The sequence below is a fragment of the Cygnus atratus genome, chromosome Z (assembly GCF_013377495.2).
Source record: "Cygnus atratus isolate AKBS03 ecotype Queensland, Australia chromosome Z, CAtr_DNAZoo_HiC_assembly, whole genome shotgun sequence".
NCBI classification, from domain to species: Eukaryota; Metazoa; Chordata; class Aves; order Anseriformes; family Anatidae; genus Cygnus; species Cygnus atratus.
In genome coordinates this window covers 64,899,773-64,918,848 of record NC_066396.1, presented here as the reverse complement: position 1 = coordinate 64,918,848, position 19,076 = coordinate 64,899,773, and the positions used below count along the sequence as shown (strand labels likewise).

General features: G+C 38.1%; 1 protein-coding gene across 5 annotated transcripts in view; it reads left to right on the top strand.

Annotated features, from left to right (window-relative positions):
* Positions 1 to 19,076, top strand: part of SNCAIP (synuclein alpha interacting protein) — an 89,251-nt gene that overhangs the window by 59,687 nt on the left and 10,488 nt on the right. For all 5 annotated transcript variants that reach the window (XM_035567027.2, XM_035567023.2, XM_035567025.2 and 2 more), the window contains 4 exons: positions 2,469 to 2,582; positions 7,025 to 7,150; positions 10,537 to 10,706; positions 18,411 to 18,503. In XM_035567027.2, coding sequence (XP_035422920.1) covers positions 2,469 to 2,582; positions 7,025 to 7,150; positions 10,537 to 10,706; positions 18,411 to 18,503 — 503 coding nt within the window. The remainder of the gene's footprint in view (positions 1 to 2,468; positions 2,583 to 7,024; positions 7,151 to 10,536; positions 10,707 to 18,410; positions 18,504 to 19,076) is intronic.

Sequence of the window (19,076 nt, the reverse complement as noted above, 5' to 3'; positions counted from 1 at the left end):
AACAGTTGTCTGGTACCTCATAAGCAAATAAAAATGGATTACTATGCAGGATACTCTGTCAGCTGTATACTACTGACATTTTTATACATTGTTGTCAATGAATATATGTTCATTTTTAAATCTGTTAACTGTCTAAAAAATTGCTATATTCTGAGGAACATTCATTCAATCAGACTCAGTTGTGTCTTCAGGAAGTGTAAGAGAGTTAGGAAAAAAAGGTGTGAGACCATGTTTACAAAGTGTGAAATAACTCTGATCCGCATCTGGAGTTGAAACTTGGTTATCTTGGTATCTTGGTTATCTAGAACAATTGCATCGAAGTTAAAATGTACATATTACAGAGCAACCAGTCAGAAAATGTGGTAATTAATGTCAAAACTTACAGAAACAACTATTATGTAGGGAAATGTGAGGATAATTGGTGTTGCTGCCCTAAAGTAAAACCTAGAGGTGTATAGGAAGGATAATTTAGCCAAACTAATTCTGGGTCTTCAGTAAGATAGGATGGTCGAATGCCATTCATCTTAGTCACGGAGTACCTTAAGACGAAACAATGACAGGGTGACAAGGGTTTCTGATTTTTCAGATATTTTTTTTTTTAGTTGTTAATTGCTTCTTGGGAAAACTTTAGAAACTGGCAGAGAACTGGTGGCCTCCAACCTGCAGGTTTGCATTCTTCTCTTTGTATAAAAACAAATCTGAAACTTGAAATTGATATTTCTTTCCTTTCCAAAATAGCTTTTTCTTTCTATGAATGCAGAGAGTATTTTGTTTTCTGTGTTGTCCTGTATGAGGTTTTGACTGAGGGCTTGAAATGATTTAGCTATAAAGACCATAATAACGTTTATGAAAATGACAGTTGAATAGTGAAATAATAGCAGATCATACCTGCATTTAGTGAGGTATAATTGTTGAAAGAGAGGACACTGCAGCAAGAGATGCTGCTAAAAGCTGTTGCTTTTACACTGGGTCGCAAACATGCTCTGAAGAAGATGTTCGTCTGTTTTTCATAGAATCATAGAATGGTTTGGGTTGGACGGGATCTTAAAGACCATCTGATTCCAACCCCCCTGCCATGGGCAGGGACACCTCCCACCAGACCAGGTTGCCCAAAGCCCCATCCAGCCTGGCCTTGAACACCTCCAGGGATGGGGCATCAACAGCTTCTCTGGGCAACCTGTATCAGTGCCTCACCACCCTCTGAGGGAAGAATTTCTTCCTAGTGTCTAATCTAAATCTCCCTTCTTCTAGTTTAAAGCCATTACTCCTTGTTCTATCACTACACTACCTGACAGAGTCCCTCTCTTGCTCTCCTGTAGGCCGCCTTTAGGTACTGGAAGGCCCGCCCCTACAAGCCTTGTCTTCTCTAGGCTTTACAACCCCAACTCCCTCAGCCTGTCTACATAGGAGAGGTGCTTCAGCCCTCTGATCATATTCATGGCCCTCCCCTGGACCCATTCTAACAGGTCCACATCCTTCTTTTTCTGGGGGCCCCAGAGCTGAATGCAGTGCTCCAGGTGGGGTCTCACAAGAGGGGGAGAATCCCCTCCCTCACCCTGCTGGCTACACTTCTTTTGATGCAGCCCAGGATACGGTTGGCTTCCTGATCTGCAGGAACACATTGCCAGCTCATGTTGAGCTTCTCATCAACCAGCACTCCCAGGTCCTTCTCCTTAGGGCTGCTCACAATCCATTCTCTGTCCAGCCTTATTTGTGCTTCGGATTGTCCCAGACCAGATGCAAGACCTTGTACTTGGATCAAGGTCTTTGCAGCATCTACATCTCACTTCATAGAAACTTGTAAACCTCCCTGAGCATGCACAATAATTTGGAACATTTGAGAATGGTCTGTAAAAGGTGTTCAGGGCAAGAACCCTCTCCTTGTTTGCGTTTGTACAATATTGATCGCAGGTCCTAATCCAAGAGGTTTAGGTGTTCAGATACTAAATACTTAATAATAAGTTAGGAAACATACACTTAATTATTGAGTTTGTAGGGAGAGAGGTTGCTCACTCTGCTCCAGTTAATGATCTTATTAATTTTAAACATGGAGCCTTGTTGTATGAGTGATAAAAGCAGAGCTATGGCTTTGGCCTGAACAATTGAACAATAGGAATCAGATTGTGTATGTAGTACTCTTTCACTGCCTCTTGAGCTGGTGTCTGCTGTGATGCCATTCAGCAAACATTCTGTGCCAACACATTTGCTCAGCTGTAGTTTTAGGAGGGAAAAGATGGAAATCACAAGGTAAGTTTGAGGTGACTGCAAATTATAAGTAGTCAAATTATATTTGATCCAGGACAGCAAGATAAACAAGTGCACTACATGAGGAAAGATAAAAGAAAAACTTCAAAAAAAAAAAGGAATTTGTGACATACTACACTTCTGATACACTTTTCCCTGTTTAGTAGATGTGTTTGGAATGAAGCAGCTGGAATTTAAATATTTTTTATTTGTTGTTTGTTTAGAATGGTCAGCTGGAATGTGTTCGGTGGATGGTGAGCGAAACAGAAGCTATTGCAGAATTAAGTTGCTCCAAAGATCATCCGAGCCTTATTCATTATGCAGGTTGCTATGGTCAGGTATGGTTTTCATTTACTTTTCAAAGAGGTTATTGAGATGCTTATACAGGAATTTCAATTTAAAGCATCTTTATTATTTTATGGCTTTTAAACAGGGGTGTTCATAAATAGTTTAAATATTGGAAGATCTTTTTCCCATTTAATCTGTGTATTTTTTCCTTATTCTCCCTCTTAAGTCCTTTTTTTAAGCTTTAAATAATGTCTCGGGGAAAATAAGATGCCATATTACGCCAGCCTATCAATCCCAAGAGCGTCTACTAAATTTAGCCTTTATGATCCCTTAGGAGTCCCCTTGGATATCAGAAAATCATCAAACATTTTGAATAGTTCACATTCGTTTTCCAGGAGGGACTAATCTCAAAAAAAAAAAAAAAAAGGCAAATTGTGGCAATTTATGAATTCAGTATATTGGCAGTAAAATGAAGTGTGACAGAACTTAATCATCTGCCTAACTCTAGCCAGTCTTACTGAGAATTACATATAAAAGTATGTTGTAAACCAATCCTGTTCCACACCTAACTTATCTATAAATCTAGTCATGGGAAACCACAGAAGTCCAGCATTTTGGTGTTTTGCTAATGTCTGGGGAAACATATACCGCTTGATTGGACCACATTCTCCTCCCACAGTCTGTTTTTCCTAAATAGACCTTGCGGTAACCCCTCTCCAAAGGACCTTCTCCAGGATACAAGTAATAGTGATTGGTTATTCTTCTCTAATGCCTTTGGCAGATGGACCAGTTGTATCATCCAGTTTCTTCAACAGACATTAAGGATAAATGCAGAAAAAATACTATTTTTGTGCTAATGCTGTTTTCTCTCTTCCTTGGTAAAAGAGAGGACAAGCAAAACGTATTCCCTAGGAAAATTTGCTTTTTCTTTCCTGTACAAACATGGTTATCTTATTCAGTGCCTTACAAATATTGTGGCATGTTTTGGCTGTTAGTTGATTCTTTGCAAGGGTGGATTTACTATAGGGGGATGGAAAGAGAGGGGCAGATCTGGAAAGCTATGGAGCTGGAAGTCTACACTTTCTCCTGCTGTTTCCTAAGGCAACACAGACACTTTGTTCTTGGCTGTGCAAACACCTCCATTACTCTTCGCTCACCTGCTATGCAGATATTACTGGTGCAAATTAGGAACCTGCCGGATATACTGATTGATTTTATCCTGCTTTCTGTAACAATATAGGCTTGTAAACTTACAACTGATGTAAGGAAGCTGGGAGCCCAATCAGTACTGGATTTGAGAAAGAAGTGTTTACTACTGAGAAGAAACTTTGGAAGAGAAAGCTTCATATGAACTTATGTTCATGTCTTCTTTTCATTAGCCTAATTTTGTCCTCATCTCTGAATCTCTAAAGATGTTTATACAAACTAAATCCAGTCATTTTATTTTTTTTTATTTTTATTTTTTTCAAGCTCTGCTGTCTACTGCCAGCAGATCTGGCACAGTTTATCTAGATATTCTTTTCAGCTCAGGACGGAAGCTCCACCAGTTAAGAAACACCAGCTACAGTCAACCATGCATGAATTTTACAAAGGTGATATAAAAATTACTGCCAAATTTTCTTAGTTAGCTGAATGCCAAAGAAAGTTCATATGTAATGTCAACTATTTTTTTTTTTTATAATCTATAAATGTCTTACAAACATGAAGGAATGTTGAGGCTGAAGGGAAGCCAGACTATCTTGCCCAACTGTGTTAGGAAGAAAAAAAGAGTTGAGATATTCCAAAGCGTAATTGGCACCATCCTCAAAGTTTTAATTTATTTTACCATTACTTACATGAGAGATAATCCATGTAAACACTGGTCTTGGCAGAATTACAAGAGTAATATTTTTACAAGGAAGACCTGTTATTGAATCATTTTCTATCAGAGTCAGCCCATCCATTGTTTCCTCAGGCATTAGGCATGCATACCATATTTTTCTTCAATAAATATCATTTAGAATTGGCAACAAAAGTGATTTCATAGCAAAGATCCTATGTTAAAGGTCATCAAACCACAGTCATGACCAGACTCCAAAAACATCTCAACAATACTGTATTTTGTCAAATGAGGGAGGAACCACATAAATTCGTCTGATGAAAGAGAAGAGCTTATAGCCAACCGGTAGCCTGGTCTGCATGCCTCCTACCTAGGGCTTCTTTAACCATGAGCATTTGCAAGAAGCAACCATGGTGGGCAGGGCTCTTCACGCCAGGTTGTTGGTGCATGGTAGATCACATACCAGCTGTTCCTGACACCACACAACAGGAAGGAGTGATGGTGCAATCCCAGGTGCACATATTAGGTCCTGACTAAGAGCTTCAAAGGGCTGTAGCTTCTTTCCAACAAGGACACTGTCATAGCATGGGCCACACTGGTAAGAGACAGAGGGTGGGGAATGCCAAGTGTTTGTTACCTGCAGGCTCAAGAGAGTCAAGAGGGACTTTGGGGAACCAGAGCATGACTGAGAGCCTCAGGGGGTTTCCGTGTGCCTCTCGGCAGTGGTGTTGCAAGAGACCACAATGTGGGCACAGTGTGTGGCATTCAGATATGCAAATGCACATTTATGCACCTCAAGATGATTGTTTTTTCCTTTGTAATGTCGTTTTTGTGTTCCTTTCACACACCTCAGTCTTTTATTCAGAAAACCTAGTATCTACTGATTTTTTTTTAGTCAATTTCAAGTAACGGGGCAAAGATTGACTGTCAAGTCTGTACTCTTCACCATGCTAATCCTTTCATTTGTAGTATATTTAATCATTTAAATGGTCTTCGCTAACTGCTCTTTCTGTTTCAAAAGCCAGCTGATGGAGCCAGTCTGCAGCCTGTCCCAAAACAGAAATTACGTATTGTGACATTTTCCCAGAATCTTTTTTTTTAGAGAGGTTTGCATTGTTGTAGGTGTGGAGTATGCCAGAGGGATAATAACCACTGCTACAACATACGTCCATTGAAGGTCTTAAAATTACCAGCTGTACTGAATAATTTGTCAGTATATATCAGGTCCTGTTACATAACAAGTATGTGACTATTTTCCATTATCTTAATCTTATAAATAAATTTTATTATTCTTCATTTTGTCTGAGTAAATTGATGATTATAAACCTTTTCCTAAGAAAAAATTTCTTCTAGATACATAATAGGAGTTTTACAAAAGGGATGTATTGTATATTTTGATAAATGATTTTTCATTTTTCTGTATGTAAGTGAAGAAAAATGAAGTTATTTTACCTGTGTTTGTCATGTCAAGGATACATCTGTTAAAAAATGTAGTCATTTGAGAGAAACACAAACTGTTTCAGCAGGTTTTAATGTTGTGCCTGTGATGAGTTAATACACAGACACTTCTAAGCAGAGATGATGGCATTTAGTCATCCAGGTGCTTGATTTCTATGTTGATAACATAAACAACTGGAAAGCCTAATTTGCTCCATGCTGATTGTGATCATAAAATTATAGGCCATGTTTGACGTTTTGGTCACTGTTACCTTTTGAAGATATATATAATTTCACAGCTATAACTGTTCCAGTTCCGCAGAGGTATGTCTCTAAAATATTTTTCTTTTTATTATTAAAACATAAGGGAAATTCACAGGAGTAGTGTAATCCTTCTCCACTGCTTGCCAACACTACAGGCATCTCCAGAAATTGCTCGAAAGTATTTTAATAGGGATATGTGGTCTTAAGTAATTCCTCCATGCTGGCTGTCATCTATATTCGGCATTCAGCCAGGAAGTGTAAATACCTATTCCTTCGCCCTGTAACAAAAAACAAAATTGCTGTTAAAATGGAAATGCAAAGAAGATAAGTTCCACACAATTTGTTCCTCTGAAGTAGAAAGCAGAGATCCAGGTTCCTGAATGGATGGAATATTCTGGAGGAGACCTAAAGAATCTGAAGTTCCATCTCCTTTTCCTTGAAAAGTCAGTGCACTGAGAGCTCAGGATGGACAGATGTCCTGGGTTTAGTTGCCTTGCTTCTCTTCTTGCACAACAACTGGAGCATGATGATAGATTTGAAGAATCTAACTGCTCATCTCTGTGATCTGTACATATTCCTGTTGTAATTTTCCAAAGAAGCTTGTGAAGTTTCATGAAGTGTCAAAAAAAGATCTTCAGACTGACACACAAGCTGTTGTGCTTCAGGTGTCCTCTACAAGATATAGGCATGCATGCTTTTCAGTGTGCAATTTGTCAGAATGTGTTACAGCAATGTAACGTCTTTTTATAAGGCAGATAAAAATATTTTGGTATATTTCCTTAAAAAAAAGCAGTCAGAGACAAACTCCTGATATACTAAGTCCTACAAAGTTAAGAGAGGCTGAAAGCAAGGTCTTATGAAAGGAATTATTGATCAGTATTGGCACCAGATGGCAGTACCAGTATTCCTCCTGTACCTGTAGCTTTTCATCATTTCTTATCTTTTGTGGCATCTGTTTCCCCCTTCTCTTAGGAGAAAATACTTCTGTGGCTTCTTCAGTTTATGCAAGAACAAGGGATTTCACTGGATGAAGTTGACCAGGATGGGAATACTGCTGTTCATATAGCTGCTCAACACGGCTATCTAGGATGCATACAGGTAGAGTAATAGCTACATCAGAAACCTAATTTAAATCAAATTTGAATAATAACAACTATTAAAACATTTACAGGAGGTCTTACAAGTAGGAATAATTATTGATACCCTAAAATATACTGCAAGAAAGAACTTTTAAACAAGTAGGACTCAGACTAAAATACCAGAAAGTTCTACTTTCTGGATTCTGTTCTGTTGGATGCTATTGTATTGATGCTATTATAAATCTAAAGTAATCATGCTGCAAGAAGAAAGCATGATTATACAGTATATAGTAGATACACAAAAATACCTAATATGTTTTTATGTTAAAAAAGAGAGGCCAGTGTAGATAATCCTGCTCTTCTTACTGTTATTTTTTCTGTTTCTTTTTCCATTGAAGAGCTGTAGCTCTTCATCTTTTCCTTATGAAAGTCTAACAGTTGCAGTTTGTTTTGCATTGAAGGACTTACACCTTTAGCAAACCATCCCTTCCAGACTTCTAATCTTTAAATCTATCTATGCTAAACAAAATAGTGTGATTGTGATTTCTTAACCAGCTCTCAGTGAATCAGGTTGGCCACTGAGTGGCCAACATACAGTTCTGTTGTACAGAGCTGCTATAAAGGATAGTTTGGCCTGCTGAGAAGGCTTACACAGCTATAGTGCTTTTGAGAGTCAGATCTAAATAAACCAGTTTAGATACCTCTGTACAGTACTGGTGGTCAGTGTAGACATAACAAAAAAGCTCTATGGTTGAACTTGATGGCTAGCTACAAGTATCTAGACTACACCTTGAGTTGAAGAACACAGATGTACCTTTTGTCCATCAGAGTCGCTAGGACCATTAGTCACGGGAGTACATTCTAGTATTTGAGGTTTGTGATAACTTTGAGTGAAAGCTGTTTGGAGAAGAAATAAAAGTGAAATTATTCCAGATGGTTGCAGAAAGGTGTTTCATGAACAAATAAGTCATTGGGAAAGAACAGCTAAAAGAGTAGATGAAGCCAAGAAATATAAATCAATAGAAATAGAAATCAAGGTGATCGAGTCAACATGGGGAAGAAAATATGTCTAAGGAGGAGGAGTATTTCTCAGAGTCTAAGCACTCAGCTTATATCAATAAACATGTTAGTCCTGTTACCACAGGTGAACTGACCCACAGCACCTCTTAGACTACTGCAAACACAGAGGATTTGTAATAGTTCGACCCTAAAAGAAATACACCTAGTTAATTCTTGTTAGCTAATCTCTCAGGGAGCTAAAAATATTTATGTACACTATAACATTGAAGCTACAGATGCATAGCTGCTTATTATTATTATAGCAGTTTATTTATATGTCTGGGCTCAGAGAAATCCTAACTACATACAAGCCAGTTTGAGAATCTGACACAATTTAAAAAAAAGAGAGAGAGAGAGAACAAGGTAGCAATTGAGCTGAATGAATAGACTTGGGAAAAAAAACAGTCAAGTAAATTTAGAGGACATGACCACCTCTGCATTTTCTTGTTGATGGAACATGTTTTTTCTTTTAAAGGTGTCAGGAATGGACCCTATACAGACTCTTATAAGAATCTAATAAATAAGTCATAACACCCATGCAAAATTTAGTGTTTTTGTTATTGTATTCTAGACAATTGCTATGATCGGTTGGAAAAAAAGTTGATAAAATAGATGTTTATGATTTACTAATGCGAAGCTGTTGTTGTAGATCTGGGCTTACTGTTGTTAACCTCAACAGTTTCTCATCAAGATGTACAATGTACTTAGGGGAGAAATGGAAGTAAGTTATTTTGAACAGAGTGGTGACATCTGCAGGCTGTTTTCATGGATAAAGCTGAACAAGAAAGAGAATTGCCCTGCCTCCTCTATGAAAAATGAACCTTAATAAATGGCTTAGAATTTTTAAAACTATTTTATTGTGGATAAATATGAAAATCAAATAGTGATTTCTGTTGAGGTGAAGCCACGACGAATAAATCATGAAAATATCTAATGACAACAAAAATAAACAATTTTAGTATATATCACTTTATTAACATCTCACAGTGCTAAGTGCAGTTCATGTTTTGCTGTGCTGTGAAATCAAATAAGCCCCCTGCCCAGTGAGATAACAGTCTAGTTTTAAACAGGGTGCAATGTATGATTCAGTAATAAGATAAAAAAAAGCAGGGGGAGTATGAGTACCAGTACAGAAAATGGAGTGTAACAGGGAGTCAGTCATTCCCTTGCTCTCTCATTCAAAGTTGTTATAGGCAACATGCCTGTCATTTTCCAGACTATATGATTGCTTTTTGCAGATTCATACCTCCTTATTATTGGTAAGTTAACCCCAAATTTTTGACATAAGATGTGGTGCAAGACTGTTCATAAGTTTCTTTTATTTACGGGTTTAGCAAATAAGATAGCCTGCCATTCCTCTTTTCTGTCAGCAGATGTAAAGGTCTCTGTGCCTGTTATTCTGTATCAACAAGGCCACTCTAAACCCTAGTTGGCTTACCAGCTCTGCCTGAATAAATCAGCCAAGAGCTCAGCCACCCACTTCCTCTGCATCTGATGATGCTGTAGTTTTTGGACACTTTATGGTTTTGTTCAGCACTTTTTCCAGACTGCTGAACACTGCTGCAGGCACTTAGGTCTTACTGTAGGCATGAATAGTGTATAACACTGATTATCACAAACAAACGACAAAGAGTGAAGGTTGGGTTTCAGGTCTTGCTTCAGTTATTGGATCTCTTGAAGTCAGCCTGACATAACTTCTTTTGTCTTTACAATGCTCTGGATTCAAGTTCCAGGGGTAACTGAGAGACCATACTCACAACCTGGACAGTTCTCCAGCAACAAGCTGGGGTTCTCAGCTATTATTAGTGAGTACCACATCAGTATCCATCAGAATAAGAGGCATTGTTTCTCCTAAAGACTTCGAGCTGACAACTATTTCAGTATCTTAAAAAGATAATAGAGGGTAACCAAGCAACTATAAAATGAGACTTTTTTCAGCATTAAAAAAGAAAAAAAAAAGATTGAAATTGTCATCAAACAGATTTCTTTCTGCAAAAAGAAATTTGTGCCTGCTTGACCTGAAGGATTTTTTGGAAAGTATCTACCATAGCTTTCAGATACATATAATACATGTCTAAAGGCCATTGAAACTGCAGCAATGAGTGTAGTATAATTCACCTGAACCACAGAATACTATTCTGTTACCCTTGCCCCTGAATAATAGATTTTAGTAGTATGTATTTTGAGTTCAAAGTGCATACAGACTTGTCAAAGTCATTGGTTTTTCAAATTTTTCAAACATTTTATTCAGGAGTGGTTTGCACCCAGAAGTTCTTGTTGTTGATGAGAATTCACAGCAGAGATTTATGTTTGCAGATGTCAATGTTTTCTTTTGTGTTTTTACAGACATTGGTTGAATATGGAGCAAATGTCACCATGCAAAACCATGTAGGAGAGAAACCTTCACAAAGTGCTGAGCGACACGGGCACACCATGTGTTCCCGCTACTTAGTGGTTGTGGAGACCTGTATGTCATTGGCCTCTCAGGTTGTGAAGCTAACTAAGCAACTAAAGGAGTAAGTGTTTAATTCTTAACAGAGGGTTCATTCTTAAAACAATACTGTTGTCTTCAGTTTGTGTGTCCATTTTCTGCTTCTCATATGTGATCTTTTCAAATCATGTTTCTCCCTTATTTCAACACACTTTCTTGCCCCTTCACCTTTAGCAGTTAGTTTTTTAGGCAGTTTTCTGTGAACATAGATGAAGGGAGTGGGAGTGAAAAAAGGTATGCATGAGATACATATATATTTATGTAAGCAGTACTGTCCCTTTTCCCTTGAGTTAACATCTTTGCTGATCATAATTTCATTTCACACAGCATGATTTTCTATATAGCGGGTGTCTCTTCACAGTTACAGTATTGATATTTGATGTTGTGAGGAAAAATGAAAATAGTAGTTGCAGGGTGTTTTTTCGACTTGGAAGATAACTAAGCCTACAGCGACCATACAGGATATATTCTGTGTTCTGCTGTTTCTTCACAGAAACTGGCATGAATATTTTAGTATGTTTTTTACAAGTGCTCTGTAAAGAACCTATTATACTGAAACATTAATTTATGCAATTGCTTGCTTTTATTATAGGTGCAGTAACTGTGAATAGTAGCGTGTAAATAGCCTCAAGAGTCTTAGAAAACACTAGCACTGATCTAGCTTAGTTTCAACTTAGATACATGACCAAGAGCTTCTCACCTACAACAAGCCATGAAAATGCTGGTTGAAAATAACATGTTTAATGGGACCATATCATATTATGCAAACATCATGTGGACAATAGTACTAGGTGTAATCTACAAGGTTTTAATAGCATGTGATCTGCAGAGGTGGCCTCTGCGAGAAGAGGCTAGGGGCTGCCTGGCAGCAGATACGGATGGTTTCAGCCAGCTCCACAACAAACCAACTGGAGGACATGGCTGAGTCTATCAGCCAAGTTGATGGTGCCTCAGTGGAAACATTTTAATAAGGGCGGAAGATGACAGAGAGAGAGGAGGAGAGAACAAAAGAGGGACAAAAAGAGGGAACAGCAAGGTCAGAGGAGAGCAGGTGCTCCCTGGTGGAGCAGGCACACCCCCAAAGGGACTGTGACCCATAGAGCACTCACGCTGGAGCAGGTACACTCCTGAAGGGACTGGAGCCCATGCATAAGCTTATGCCATATCAGTTACAGAATCACAGAATCACAGAATCATCTAGGTTGGAAGAGACCTCCAAGATCACCTAGTTCAGCCTCTGGTCTAACACTACCAAGTCCTCTACTAAACCATATCACTAAGTTCTACATCTAAACGTCTTTTAAAGTCCTCCAGGGATGGTGACTCCACCACTTCCCTGTGGAGCCCATTCCAATGCCTAACAACCCTTTCAGTAAAGAAGTTCTTCCTAATATCCAACCTAAACCTCCCCTGGTGCAACTTTAGCCCATGTAGAGGACCCACACCAGAGCAAAGCAAAGAGTGAGAAGGAAGAAGCAGCAGAAAGAAACTGATACTCACTGACCCTGACCTGTGTCAGTCATTACATCACTGAAGAGGCTGGTATAACCTGCAACAATAGCAAGGGGATAGGAGAGCTGCCTGGAGGGAAGCCTGGCAATGAGGCAGGAGAGGGGCTTGGAGTGTAGATGAACCTGGGAGTGAAGTTGAACCTTGAAAGGGGGAGGATAGGAGTTTTAAATGTTTGTCTTTTTTGTTTGTTTTTTTTATTTGTTTCCCAATACCTGAATCAATAATTAAAAATACATGCTGATTGGCAATAAATTTCCAAAGTCCAGTCTGTCTGAGCTGTGATGGTAACTGTTAAGTGATCTCCCCGGGTTTCTCTCAACTCATGAACTTTTTCACTTTTGTTCTTCCTATTTTCTACCCTTGTCCTACTGATGAGGTGAGGGGGAAGGGAATGAGGGACAGGGCATGTGGGTGCTTAGCTGCCAGCCAGAGCCAACCCACCACTGTGATACAGTTTTTATTAGAATAATAAAATATAATATAAAACAAACTAGATAAAACTATTTTATTATAATCGACTCTCTGTTTTATACTGTTTTTAGAGAAAGAGTGTGTAGTAGTAGTCCTTTGTCCTTGCAGAATAACTTACTGCACTTGAAGTATGCTTTTTTATGTTTATGCCTCAAAGCTTTTATGCTATAAAGGCATTTTCTCTTCAAGAAATCATCAGTCTCTTTTACATTTATACTCTTGTAAATACAAACAGTGAATTCAGGATTATCATAATTTTCATAATTTTACTTTCTGGCACTGTGTTAACTAGGCTTTTTGAAGTAACAGGTGTTTTGTTGTTTGTTCATTTGCTAAGGAACACTAAAATATACAGATCAAGTGATATAAAGAAGAAGAAAAAAATGTATTTCCCGAATAGCCTGCATCAACCCCTGACTCATCTCAATATCTAATGATTTGTTTTCCCCATAACTCAGTAGGAAAACAAACAACAAGCACAGGAAGTAGAAATGGCAAACATGGATTCTCCATGCTTCAGTCTCTTCAGTGCTCACTCAGTACTTGATACGTGTTACCTCTCATGTGGAAAAGAAACCTCTTATGTCAGATAGCAGGCTATTTACCCCCATAGAAACAGTGTGGTTCTGACTTTCCTGACAAAAGCATTATCATTTTTCCAAGCATCCCCTCTGTCCTCTCACAGTCTACATGCACAGGAAGTCATTTAAATGATAATCTGACTCCTGATGTGTTCCTTTGCTTGTCTCAGCTGGAGTTAAATCTGCTTCCCTTCAGCAGCTTATTTTTTCAGGCTTCTTATTTATATCCAGTAAGTGCCACAGCAGCTTTTTCTTCCTCTTCTACAAAGAGACATGAATCTCCTGTGCTACCCTGCTACAGTTTACTGAGGCAGTGAAACACTGCCTGAAAGAATAGTTACTGCATGTCTATTTGGTCTGCATTCTTCAAGCTGTGAGTAGGCTCCTAAAGAAGCACTGCACCATGTTTAGAGGCCTGTTCTCAGGAGTCAGGGGAGATGATGGAAGAAGACTTTTACCATCGGTAGAGGCTGCTTAAAAATCCAAGTACAGCATGAAGCATGTGGCTGGGGCAGCTTCTCCAGCTTCTCAAGGAACCTTATCTGTAACATAGCAAAGGAATTCACTGGTTGCAACAACTCTGGAGAAAGCAAAAGCATCAGATTAAAGTCCAGTTTACAGTCTAAGTCACTTTAAAATTCTTTTACGTGGGAAAGGGTCCCACTTGGTCAGCTGTGCTGGCTTTGCTATATTTTCTCCACCTACTTCCACTGGTGTTAATTGTTTTAGATACAGCTGGATCATGATGGATCACTTGAACGGAAGGGTAGTAGTATCGACACACCAAGTGCTTATCTGCTGCTTTGCAACTTTCTCTCAGCTGCTGTAAACATGAGCTGATCATGAAAGCTGCTTTTATTCTGGGCTTCTTATCAACCAGAGCCTCTCTCTGCTATGTGCTCAACCACAGGAAGACTGGAATGGTTGACATTGTGCAAGAACAGCAGCACAGAAACTGTCTTAGACTGGCACCTAGCAAGACCCATCTTCAAAAGTCTGAATCCAAAGAATAAACCTTCTTTCATTCTCTTTGTAGCTGTTCCAGTCATCAAGACAACACAGAGTAGTTCTAGAGAGAAATTATCCCAATCCATCACAAGCCTTGGAGCCATTCCTGAAAAGAAGGCAGAAAAGAAAACAATAATATCACAGTCTGCCAGAGTTTTCACATCTTGCAGCTCTTTGATCCAAAGCAGTTCAGATTAAAGATACAAACATAAGAAGATAACAAAACCTTCTGAGTTGGATTGAAGTCTCCATTCAGAAAGAAAAGCCTTGATATTTGAAAGAAGGAAATAGGTTGTAACTAGAAATTGTCCATCAAACCATCACAAGGGGATTAACTGAGATTGCCCCCAAAGAGCGAAGGAACCAAGAAGTCCATTCCATAGCTAAAAAAGGAAAGCAGCCCACAAAAAATAATAATAACAATAATAAATAACAATAATAAATAAATAAATAAATAAATAAAATGCTGTTACTGGATTGAAAATAAAATCTTTTATTTGCATCTTTTGTTAACTGTAAAGGTTTGGTCAAACCAGTAGGATTTTCTGAATGAGAATACCCAATGTAGTCACAAAAGTTTTCCACAGAGCCTATCAAAATAGTGGTTTTCATTTTGCTTTCTGAATCTCTGCAGGCCTTACAATCTTACTTATTCTCTCACTGGTTTCATGTGTCTACAAAAATGTTAGGTGCCAAAGTAGAAAATTTCTGCCTGCACAAGTGTATGGTTTCCATCACTGATGACGTTAGCTGTAATGACTTGTATTGTTTGGCCTGAAGAGACCAGGTCAGAACCAATGACATAAAATTAATGCTTGCCTAGGCTTCTTTTACAATGCTGTTTGATGACAGACCTGGATTCCTGAAGGGTTGCTCCGTCCTATGCTTATGGACCTGGATTTACAAATCAAATAATGAATCAGACACTTACTAATAACTTATTGATACACTATCAAGCCAAAATCTCTGGCAAAGCAAAGGTCAAAGCAGACCATGAGGCAAAAGAAGGTGAGAAATGGTCGAATGCTCTCTGTTGACAATACTTTTCTGTGTTCTGTAGACAAAAGCCATGCTTTTCCTGAAACTTCATAGGGATAGTTGTAAAAATGACTGACAAAAGATTATTGTAGTGGTGGTAAAGTAAGGTGTGTACAAGTTGCTGGGAGATTTTTTTTGTGGTAATATGTGTTGTATAGAAGTATAATAACAGACAATATAAAATTCAAAATGGTTGTCTTTTCCTGTTTTTGTTTGTTTGTTTTCTTTGGTTGTTTTTTTTTTTTTTTTTTTTTTTAACTTAGTTAAGATGTTTTGGTTTTGCTATATAGGGTTGTCCTTGTTTGTTTTATTTGAAAAAAAACAAATGAGTAAGGCAACAAATCATGGAACCTTCACTAGAGCCTAATTCCTTAGCCTGTTCCCTGTTTAGTTACCGAATACCCTTGATTTCATTTGGAGGTAAATGTGGTCCACAGTTATTTAGGTATCCTAAAGTAAATAGAGCCTCTTACTGTGAGAAGCTAAGTTGTGTTTTTGCAGTAGAGAACTAACTTTCTGTATTCCAAGGTAATTGTGTAGTCATAATAAGGAGAAATGCTAAGTAAATAAGTGGACAGTAGAAGGCCTCACTGTTCTGAAATAAGGTGGAAGCTTGAGAAAAACAGGATGAGCAGTGTGAGAACAGTAAAACAAAGATCACAAGTTCTCAAAACATAAGAAAGGGAAAAAAAAGGGAAAAAGGAGAAATTAAAGGTTTAAAAAAAAAAAAGAAAAATTGTACATATATGGTATAGAGGAACATCAAGTAGCTTGTGAACCTGTAGTACTCAGCCAATGAGGAAATAGGGGAGGTGATCAGGTGTCGGGTAATAGGGAATAAAAGGTTATGATTTGTTTACTAAAATGCGCTCCTAATTGGCAGGACGCCTGCCATGGCAATCGCGAATAAAATAGCTTCACAGAAGATCCTTTCTGAGGAAAATTATTTGAGATTTTTCTCACATTACCTATAGTGTTACAGTGGTCTTGTCTCCTGAATCAGCCTGTTTTTAATACTTAGCAATATTGCTGTTCCAAGGAGCTGAGATCCCTTATTTTCAATGTTATCATAGATAGATGTGTATGTTATATATCCTTAGGTATACTGCTGGCAAGATGTGTGGGTTTCTGTACTGAGAGGTATTTATTAACTAGTTGAACTGTGAAAATGGAGGAAACTTTAATTCTTTTAGCAAAATAAAATTTTTAAATGCAATGAGGATTTTAACTCTGCAGAAGAGCTGTCAGACATTTCCATTAAAACTAAAGGTTTAAGACATAAATTACATTATTTAGATATTCAGAAAAAGAAGTTGAAAAAATATAAAGGACAAGTAAACAGCTAAACTGCATCACAATCAAATCTCAAATAAAAATTTCCCTATCTGTCAAAAGAGAGTGTCTCTGCAAAGAGTTGCAAGGTAAGCCAGTGTTGACAGGTGGTAGGAGTGATTTTAAAATAGTGTAAGGAAGTATGTAGGCAAGAGGAAGGAAATTAAAGGAAGCCAAGATCTACCTAAGGCATGATTGTGCTGTAAAACGTAATGGCAAGGCAGTATGTCAAGATCCCATCTTTATTTCTCTAGTACTTTTCAGATCCACGTTGATATGTTATAAGTAAAACATTTAATTTTGTCAGCCCTGCAAGTACAAGCCCCTAGTCTGAAAAGTCATCTGGATTCTTTCTGGCTTTGACATTGCCAGTTATAAAGACTGCATTTGGAACATAGTTAGCTCTTCTGCTGTTGGTATGTGAGCTAGGAAAGAATCCAGCTCAGTGTTGGAGAACTGCGTTAGTTCTGCAGGTCTAATAAGAATAAAAGTAGTGAAAACATATTACTTCTCCAGCAAGAGAAGTGTGGCTTGGAAGAAAAAGGTAAGAAGTCACTTTCACATGTTCATTTTTTCTGATCAGGACCAGGGAATAAAACCAAATGTGCTGATTATATTCCAGGTGAAAGACAGTGTATATACACTAATGAAAAGCTGGAAGTCTCTTCTTTTCCAGTAGTTTCCCAATAATTCTGTTTGTGCAGTGTTTAGAGGCACTGAATCCTACATATGTTACTAAACAAGATCGAATGTTATCTGTTTTGATAACAAGCTAAAAAGATGTTTTGATGTTAGAACAGAGGGTCAAAATCAGATTGGGGCAGGGGCAGGCATAAGAACTTTTGTAGCAAAATCCTTCGTTTTGGTTGAACTTCTTGAAGATTTGCAGATTACTTATTAAACTAAGTCCTATGGAAATGTTAGCAAGACAACAGAGAATGTTCTTACAGTTCTGTGGTAAATGGAGTTTCCAGTATGGATGTCACTTTCATACCACTGGTAATTTATATCTACTACTCTAATTTTTTTAACATTGGACTCTAAAATTATTTACAGAGTAGTGTAGATCACAGCACCACACTGAAAGTAATAGACTGCAGGATGTACAGCAGTACTGAATATAATGTGGGTGCAGAGCAGAGGTAGGACTTTCAGGAAGGTTGGGTAGTAAGTAGATATGTTTTTATTGTACTCCCTTGGAATACATAGCTCTATCCTGCAGCTGAGGAAACTTGGACTAGCCCTTCCCAGTAGTCAAAGACTCCTCCCTGAGTTCATTTGCAGGAAGAAAAGGAGAGAGCAGCTGTCTGAGCCATTGTTTGCACAGCAAAAGCCATCCACCAAACATGGCAAGTGACTTCTTACTCTGTCCTTTTCCTCTTCCTTTCCACAAACAAGCAAGAACCAAGTGGCCCTGATTTTGCTCTGACATATCTTTGTTTCTGGAATATTACTTTCTGTGAGCAACTCAAATCTGGTGAACTGCTGCTTATGATCCCACTTTTGTCCTTATATGAAGTAAAATAAATAATCTTTGATAAAGGAGCATCTTTATGTTGGTATTGTACAGTAATCACAAAATGCCCTCAGGATTTCAGAGACAAGTTATAGAAGTACAGACTCTGCATATGTCATTATTTAAAATCTCCGTCTTTACTATCTAAATTATAAGTGAACAAAGTTTCTCTGTGGATTACAAAGTTGAACAAATAGTATCATTTATCCTGTAGCTTACTAATGCTGACAGTTCTAAAATTCAAGGTAAACAGTCTTACATTTTCTTTCAGGCAGACAGTAGAACGTGTGACATTACAGAACCAACTCCAGCAGCTTTTAGAAGCCCAGCGGTCAGAGGGGAAGTCACTGCCCATGTCCTCAAGGTAATGTGACTGGAATTCTACTGTAGCATGGATTTACAGTTTCATGGTGTAATGCTTATCAGGAAAAGCTGTGACCTGTCAAATAGTAGATGTGTTCTGTCAAAGCAAATGTGTTTCTTTTACCTTGTGGGCTTGAAGCTGAGCTTTTGGAACTTGACAGTGTATAATACTGTATAAATATTTGACATTTTGAGTATGGTATTAATAGTCTCAGTTTCCCAGCAGAGTAAAAATCAGATTTATAGTGGAATAGAATATATTTTGTATTAGATGAATTGCAGTGAATCCCAGAAACCCCTAGGAAAGTTGTAAAGTTTGACCTTATGGTGGTCCACCAAACTTTACTGCCAGCTGTGATTCATAAAGCCAGTTACCAACAAAACCTGCTTTCAGATTAATAAGACTCCTTACACTCATTAAATCTTTTGCCTGCAGTAGCTTGTATAAAAAGTCAAAACTCCAGAAATTTTATGTATTGTTTATACTCTGTCAGTGCAAGTCCCAGAAATAGACACAAAATGAGCAGCCTTAAAGAAGAGGAAAGGGATCCTTCCAGTAGAGGCCCATGTCTGG